At 39.4% G+C, this 8,268-nt stretch overlaps 1 protein-coding gene across 1 annotated transcript; it reads left to right on the top strand.

Annotated features, from left to right (window-relative positions):
* The first annotated feature begins 4,365 nt into the window (after nucleotides 1–4,365).
* Nucleotides 4,366–8,061, top strand: LOC107090362 (proteinase-activated receptor 3-like). Its single transcript, XM_015383693.1, has 2 exons — nucleotides 4,366–4,579; nucleotides 5,531–8,061. The coding sequence occupies exons 1-2, from the start codon at nucleotides 4,513–4,515 to the stop codon at nucleotides 6,586–6,588; spliced, it is 1,125 nt and encodes a 374-aa protein (XP_015239179.1). The 5' UTR covers nucleotides 4,366–4,512; the 3' UTR covers nucleotides 6,589–8,061.
* The last annotated feature ends 207 nt before the right edge of the window (nucleotides 8,062–8,268 follow it).

Raw genomic sequence — 8,268 nt, forward strand, 5'->3', positions numbered from 1 at the left:
CCCATTTCCGGCACAGACAAATTATAAAACAGAAAGGATTTTAAATGTATTAATTTTCTCAGGAAATACATTAATATCATGTAATATATATAGTTTAGTATGCTTACTGTTTTTAAGGAGGGAAAAAATGTTATTTATTTATGTTTATTCAAATCAAGGGCGACCCAGATGTATATCTGGTTGCACATGTGCAAATAAGCTGATGGAACAGATCAAGCTTCCGGTATGGATCGGGTAGTGACTACTTGCTGCCTATGATTCTTAAGGAGCTGAACGTAGTGACTGACCAAGTTGAACACACTGTGAAGATGATGAGAAATTACTAAGTTCTGGTACACCAATGGAACAGCCGGGCCCAATTGCTGTTCTGCTGAGGAGCCGCTAGAAGCCTCTGACCCGTCCAAGACTAGTTCTGCCGCTGTCTTAAACTCTAAAACCGGCGGGCCGTGATCCATTTGTTTGGCTGCTGTTTGGAGCTGTTCTGTTCTGGTACAAGCTATCCACTGCCTTAAGGGGACACCTGTGCTAAGGATACTATGAGTGACAAAATTAAGCCCTGCTAAGTTTCCCTATGTTGTCTGCATCAGAATAACTCAAATCTCTTCGAGAGCTGACTGTTGGATGAACGGACTGTATCCCTGGGACTGAACAGCACCAACCAAACCGAGTTGGACTCCTGAACGACACCAAATCCCTGCCCTTCTCCATGCACCGAGCCAACAACTCAACATCTTTCCCCCTCATTCATCTGATGCTTATTAAATACTCTGCTTGGCTGGCAGATATGTAGAGTAGATATTTTTACATGTGTTTTTTGTTTTTTATCTAAAAGAAGCTTTCTGATTAAACTGCTGATGGTTCTTAAGTTCTGAACATAATGCTAATTTTCACTGAGCCTGACTGAATAAATCATGCTGTGTGTTACTATTTGCCTAATTCCTCTTTTTCCATTTGTTTGCCATTAGGCTGCTACAGTTGAACTGCTAGCATCGTTAGTTCCAAGCTGCCCCTATGGTTGTGAAGCCTCCAACCCCCAGAACCGGATATCCTGTGAAGCGAACTAACCCACTGTGTCCTTTGTCACTACATTTTGTTGGTTTCCTGTGTCACTGTTCATCTTTCACTGTAAGACCGAATGAACTTTATTGCTTGGATTGCATTTGTCTGCATCAATGTTATTCACATTTATCTGCTGCTATTTTAGAGGGCACTTTAAAAGCGTTAAGCCTAAATGCAAAATGTTTAAAAGTCTTTGAACATTCCTCAGAGACTCTTGAACGGACTCTTAAAAACTCCTTACCCCTTTTTGTTTGATTTTATTTGCTTTAACTGATTTTCAGTATTGTTTAGAGTTTGCAAAGTGATTAGCTGCAATAAAACTAAATAAATAAAATGGTGATTATTGGCCAATAAAGGTACCACTGCATTTAACATTGGCTTTTCTGAATCAGAATTGCTTTATAAATCCCTTGAGGGAAATTATTTTCTTGCAGTGCACCCATTTACAGAAGAGAGAAAAATAAGACTGTAAGTAAAATAGAGCAAAATAAAATAAGACAGAATAAAATAAGTAAAATTATAACTGACACAGTAAAACTACAACCCTCCCTATAAACAGTGTATTACAACCCATCCCATAAACAGTGTAAAATAAGACAAGACAAGATAATATTTGTGGTTATTTTATGCAGTGAATGGAACATTACTCAGGCCAGATCCACCCTACTTTGGTTAATAATTGAATGAACAGAAACAATTTCTGTGCTTGGCACCAACCCGTTCCAGCCGGTGAACAATACCTCCTTAACGACCGACCCTTAACAATCATAGACAGGTTTCAGGTATTACAGGAGACAATCCCCCCCTTTAATGACCGACCTTCAGAATCATAGACAGGTTTCAGATATTACCGGCTAACAATGGAACCAAACGACCCACTCATCGGTTTCCATTTGAATGTTTCCAAGCAATACAAGGCCTTGTCCATATAAAGACTCAAACTCAAACCAAGTCCAGTGGATTTTTTTTTTTTACTTTTACGGAATTCTCCTGGAAATCTAAGTGGCAGTCCGCTACATTGTTCCTCAAGGAACCAACCAAACCGCAGGAGCAGGTGTGCTAGGTGGCATAAGAGGGCCTGCAAAGGCGGGCTAATGGCGAAGCTAAGAAGGAAAACCCACGAGGGGGCATTTTGGACCTGGTTTACTCTAACATCAAAGATCCATTTAGAGCAGCCCCACCTCGGTTCTTCAGATCATCTCTCTGTCATGCTAATTCCTGCAAACAAGCCCCAGCTAACCAGGGCTAAATCGACAAAGTAATCAGACTATGGAGGGAAGGGGCCATGGAGAAACTCCAAGACTGTTTTGAATGCTCTGACTGGAATATGTTCAAAGCTGGAGAAACCTATGACAGCAAAATAGATATAGATGAATATGCCATGGCCCTGCGGTGGACTGGTGACCTGTCCAGGGTGTACCCTGCCTCTTCGGCCATTGACAGCTGGAGATAGGAGATAGGCACCAGCATCCCTCGCGACCCCAATTGGGACAAGCGTGTCAGATAATGGATGGATGGATGGATGGATGGATGGATGGATGGATGGATGGATGGATGGATGGATGGATGGATGGATGGATGGACGGACGGACGGACGGACGGACGGACGGACGGATGGATGGATGGATGGATGGAATCAATGGATGGATGGATGGATGAATGAATATATCATGACTGAGTCAGTCTGCATCAACAATTGTACTGAAGACGCCAGCATCATAAAGAACATCACCACCTGAACAAATCATGGATGAATGGGAAGGTTTGGAAATCGCTAAAAGCACTTAAACTCAGCTTTCAAGGCTGGTGATAGAGAGGCACTGAGGACAGCACCTGCCAACTTAAACGGTACCATCAGATCAGCGAAGCAGAACCAAAGCCAGAAAATTCAGGATCTTTACCAGCACCAGGAGGATGTGGCAAGGCATACGTGCCATCACAGACTACACCCTGTAGATGCAGCAAATGCTGACTTCCTAAATGAACCAATTAGCACACCAGCAGTGAAAGCTGTTCCACACCAGGGGGAGGAGAAACTTAACCTTGACATAGTTGAAGTCAGAAAAACTCTGAGGAGAGTCTACCCAAGAAAGGCCCCGATGAATGCGGGTGTACAAGCGGTGTGCAGATCAGCTGGCTGGTGTCCTCACAGACATCTTTAAAACCTTGCTGGACCAGTCCATAGTGCCAGCATGCTTTTAGTCTGTCACCATCATTCTGGTCCCAAAAAAGCCTAAGATCACCTCACTAAATGATTACCGGCCTGTCGCACTGACTCCCATAATGATGACGTGTTTAGAAAGGCTGGTTAAAGAACACATCTTCTGCAGTATCGACCCATTCCAGTTCGCCTACCGATGAAACCACTGCACTGAAGACGCCATCTCCTGTGCTCTTCACCTGAGAAGAGAAGCACACCCATGTGCAGATGCTGTTCCTGGACTTTAGTTTAGCTTTCAACACCATCATCCCACAGCATCTGATAGTATAACTGGAACAGCTGGCTTTCAATACACACCTCTGCAATCGGCTGAGTTTTCAGAAAGAGTTTGGTTTTCAGAAGCAGCAAGCTGAGGGCACACCATTTGGTAATTGAGGACCCCTTGGTGTTGGTGACCCCTGGTGTAGAGCATTCAGTCTGTATTACTGTAATTGTGTTACAACTAAGCAAAAAAAAAAAATATCAGTGTTTAGATGTGCAAATTTGGTACAGATGCATCATGAAAACCCCTCCAGTAGTTATTGCTGCAAAAATGATTTTGCAAATAAAATACTATATATGTATTTCTTTGTTGTTGTTTTTTAATCCATGCGGTGCAAATATTTTTGATGACCTGCAACAGTTCAATAAGTGACACTCTAGCTACAAAGCTTTTGAGAAAATGTTCTATTTAGTTTCTGACGTGCGTAGGACACCTAACACCTAACCTAAGGACGCCTTTCAACAAGCTTATCTTCAAGAGGCAGTCGTTTTTCCTGTGCATGTTTCCTCTCACAGAAACTGTTGCTTCCTATTCTGTCATTGTTTCCAGTTTAATTTTAAGTTTTGCACTTCACTTCAGAATAGTATTTTAAACTTTAGCCTAACAGTATACTATACTGTAGAAAATATATAAACATAAATGTATTAAACTATTGTGAAGAAAAAGATAAACCAAAGAAAATAATAGTTTTTTTTTTTTTTACTTCGGCTTAAAAAATCAACTCTTTCTCAGATGAGTCACCTTGGGTGGAACAAACAGCAGAACAGAAACCAAGAATATAGCTAGATCATTATTGCTGCAGAATCCACATGTATGCTACAGTTCTGTGCATGTTGAGGGGGTGTTTCTCGGACGAACACTCCCACGGGGAAACAGCCAAACACACAAAGAGCAGGGAACTAACAAACAGAAAGCAGTGACATTCCCTTTTGAGAAGAGAGCACTGTTTGTTCTACCGCTAAGCAAAAACATGAGAAAACTTTGGATTCTCCTTCTTCTTTTTGCTCTGTTTATACATGGGACGCTTCAAAAAAATGGTAAGAAATACATTTTTGTTTTAAATTCATTATAAAGTAGTTTGATTGTGAGGGAAAATATTACTGAATGACACTACCAATATAAGATGCATGTTGCAGATAGACTTTCACGTTAAGAAACTACTTAAAGATATTAACGAATTTACCAGCTTTATATAAAAAAAAAAAAAAAAAGAAACAGGAGTTCAGAGTAAAGATTTTAAGTTAACTCTTCGTTTAGACAATTATTTTATAGTTTCTGGCATTTTCTGTCCTCTTACCTATTTTTTCTGAGAGTAACACCAAATGTAAATGGATCAACCTTTAGTAAACTTCTGTTGTTCTCAATAACTCGATCTGTCTCTATTTATACAGCACTTCTCCTTTAAGGGCAACATAAAGTACTTCAGGTGAAATAAAAAGGAAAGTATGACAAAGGAAAACAGACAACGACTTATGAGAAAGACAAGCCTAAGCATGAAAATAAATATTTTCTGGAATGTGTAATAGAAAAGAATGATGTTCGTGTCATGAAGAGGCTACAACTCCTAAGAAGCTTGGACTCTAAAGTTGTCATAGGACTGATAAAACATAAATCAAGAAGTATAAATAGATACAAAATCTATGTATTTAATTCAAATAGCTGGTATGGAAATAACTACAATAAAAAAAATTATTCAGTACATCCATTTATTTGAATCAATAAAAAGTGAACATCAAAGTTACATTTAATTTCTATTATAGTTAAATGAAATTACCTTTAAAAATCATTTTAATTTCTAATAATCATCTAAACACTTAGGCTAAAAGGTTTGCATTGAAAAACAACAGCAGCCTCTAGAGACGATATCAGCCATCTGCAATCTTATAAGTTATTTTTGTGTTTATTTTTTGAAGTTTTAAAGCAAATACATGTTAGATAAAGCAAAAATGATTATTGAATGTCTGAACAGAAACTCGTTTTGCTTGCAGGGAGAAAGACATCAAAAGCCAAGCAAAACAAAACCAAGAGAGATTTCCCCATGCCCAGAGTCTTTAAAGGAGTCCCTCTGACAAAGTCTCCCCTCCAAGGGACACAAGCTCCTAATTCAACTATCTCTCCAGCTCTGGGGTCCATCAACGAAATTGCTGTAAGGTACCTCAAAGGGCCCCTGAGCACCAGAGCTTTCCCCATCATTTATTTGGGGCTGGTAATCGTCGGCATCCCAGCCAACCTCACCATCCTGTGTTTACTCCTGACCAAAGTCAGAAAAGTGTCGTCGGCCATCCTCTACTGCAGCCTGGCTGTCTCTGATCTATTCCTCCTCATCTCCCTCCTTTTCAAGTCTCACTACCATCTCCTTGGAAACCACTGGGTGCTCGGAGAGGCTGCCTGTCGAGCCGTTACGGCCTGTTTCTACGGTAACCTCTACTGCTCGGCCCTGACGTTGGCCTGCATTGCCGTCAAGCGCTACATGGCCGTGGTGCACCCGTTCATATACAAAACACTACCAAAGCTGAAGAGTACGGCCTTGGTCGTCCTGGCCGTGTGGGGGGTGTTTGTTGCAGCGATCATCCCTGAGCTCTTGGTCCAGCAGACCTTTTGGCTTCCCCAGCTGAACCGCACCTCCTGCCATGATGTGTTGCCTCTGGATTTCAACTCTCATGCAGTCCTGCTGTTTTCCAACCTGATTCTGACGGTTCTGTGCCTTCTGCTGCCGATGGTGGTCACCTTCGTGTGCTTCATCAAAATCTTCAGAGCTCTTAACCAGTCACACTATGACTGGGCCATGTACATCAAATCCAGTTCGCTGGTGTTTACTATCTTTCTAGTGTGTTTCCTTCCTGTCGGGGTTCTGCACTTCCTACATTATATGTGTCTGTTTTTTAATTTAACAGACAGTCTCTACATATACTTTAACACAGCAGTGTGCCTCTGCTGCATCCATGCTTGTCTGGACCCCTTCTTCTTTATCCTCATGTCCAAATCTACTGGCAGTAAAATGTACTTCCTAAGTTTTAAAGGTAAAAGCTTCAGCATATCGATTTAAAAAAAGACTCTGTGTTTAACAAAACTAAGAAACTGTGAAACTCTCTTTTGTGGCTGGTACCCAAAGAGGAAGTACTGTGGTGCAGTTTGAAGCACTGGTCTTGAACTTTACTGCTTTAAATATGGCACTTTTTTCTATAAATAAATGTTTGCAACAGATTGACGTAATGGAAAGAAGCTGGAAATAAACATGTACATACCCTGATCTTCTTTAACTTAACTGATTTGAAGTTAGAATTACTAAATAAAGTGACTGAACCCAGAAGCAACATTAAAAGATAATTATTTAATAAATAATAAAAAGTTACCAGAGCAAATTGTTACCCAAATAAAAGTAAATATGACTTAAGCCAAATTTTACTTTCAGTAAAAGTCACTTAGTTACTTTAATGTAACCAATAAGAAATCCTTCTGGTCCATTTCATAAAAGAAAAGATGAGATACAGGCCTTAAGCTGTTAATCAATAATCAACAGCTGCAAAAAATACAAGGAGAAATAAAAATCCTGGGAACAAAATCACCACCTTTGAACCAACGATTGTATAATACGTTAAAATAAATTACCTGTACTTGTATAGCACTTTATGTTGCTTCTCTGTTTCTAAGTTATTCAATTACCCATTTAAACTTTATAGACGTTCAAATGCTGACATATGTTAAGTTGTGTTTTAGATTTTAATTTCAGTTACATTGCTCATAAATGGCAAATTTGTGCCTGACATTTATGTAGATAACAAAACAAAAAAATAGACTGTGGATCATCCTGAGAAGGTCTGGCTCCCAAAGGTCCAGCTCCTCCACTGGGTGCACAATCTGCCCCCTACCAAGCCAGCTGCCTAGAAACTTCCGTATTTGGTAAAGAGATACGCAGCCCTGATGTTTTTTTTTAAGTAAAGCTGGCATGCTAAACACATAAAATAAAAGCTGCAGAGTGTAAGCTAGCTTAGTTGGTCAATAGATTGTCAGATTAGATTTGTCAACACTTATGGCAGAAGATATTTTTTCTATATTTTTGAAATATAAAAGGTCATTAATATAAGTGCATAAAATATGATTTTGAAATAATGCATTTGAAGGAGTTAATACATTCTAACCTTTTTTTTGTTTTTGTTTTTTGCTGTCCCATGTCATGTGGCTGCAGTTTCAGATTATTAGAAAACACTTCAAATTTAAAATGCTGGGTTGCAGACAGTGGTCATTTGACTAGATCATTTTTTTCTATTTTACCACTTAGGTCTAAAGTTTCTACTGCTGCCTTGTTTGTCATTAACTTCTATTGTACCTACATTACTTGCGTCTAAGCCATATGAAGAACTAGTACAATCCACTCATTTTGTTTTTGCTTCACTTGTTTCTTTTGCATTTTTATTTTTGTGAAGCAGTCATTCTATCTTAATGTGAAAGATTATTTTCTTTTGAACCTTACAAAACCTGTTGCCTATTGATTATATTTTAATAAATGGTAAGTTTTGACTTTTCAAAGCTTTGTGGTTTGCTTTAGAATTTGCTGCAAATGAAAGTTAATAAAGGGACACAGCAGACTTTGTGACCCAAAGAGTTGACGCATATGAGTTTTTTAAATTTATTCCTCAGGTCGATATATAGCGCTTGACAATATCACTGGTAGAAGTAATACTCCCTACATGTAATAGTGCCTTTGTAAGTTGGGAGAAGACGCACC

Source organism: Cyprinodon variegatus, unplaced genomic scaffold (genome assembly GCF_000732505.1).
Source record: "Cyprinodon variegatus isolate N-32 unplaced genomic scaffold, C_variegatus-1.0 Scaffold292, whole genome shotgun sequence".
In the NCBI taxonomy this organism is placed as follows: domain Eukaryota; kingdom Metazoa; phylum Chordata; class Actinopteri; order Cyprinodontiformes; family Cyprinodontidae; genus Cyprinodon; species Cyprinodon variegatus.

Bases quoted from the DNA above. Each gene is read 5' to 3' on its own strand.
- LOC107090362 (XM_015383693.1), top strand. From the start codon at position 4,513: ATGAGAAAACTTTGGATTCTCCTTCTTCTTTTTGCTCTGTTTATACAT. The intron at 4,580-5,530 runs GTAAGAAATACA...TTTTGCTTGCAG, and splicing joins TGGGACGCTTCAAAAAAATG to GGAGAAAGACATCAAAAGCC.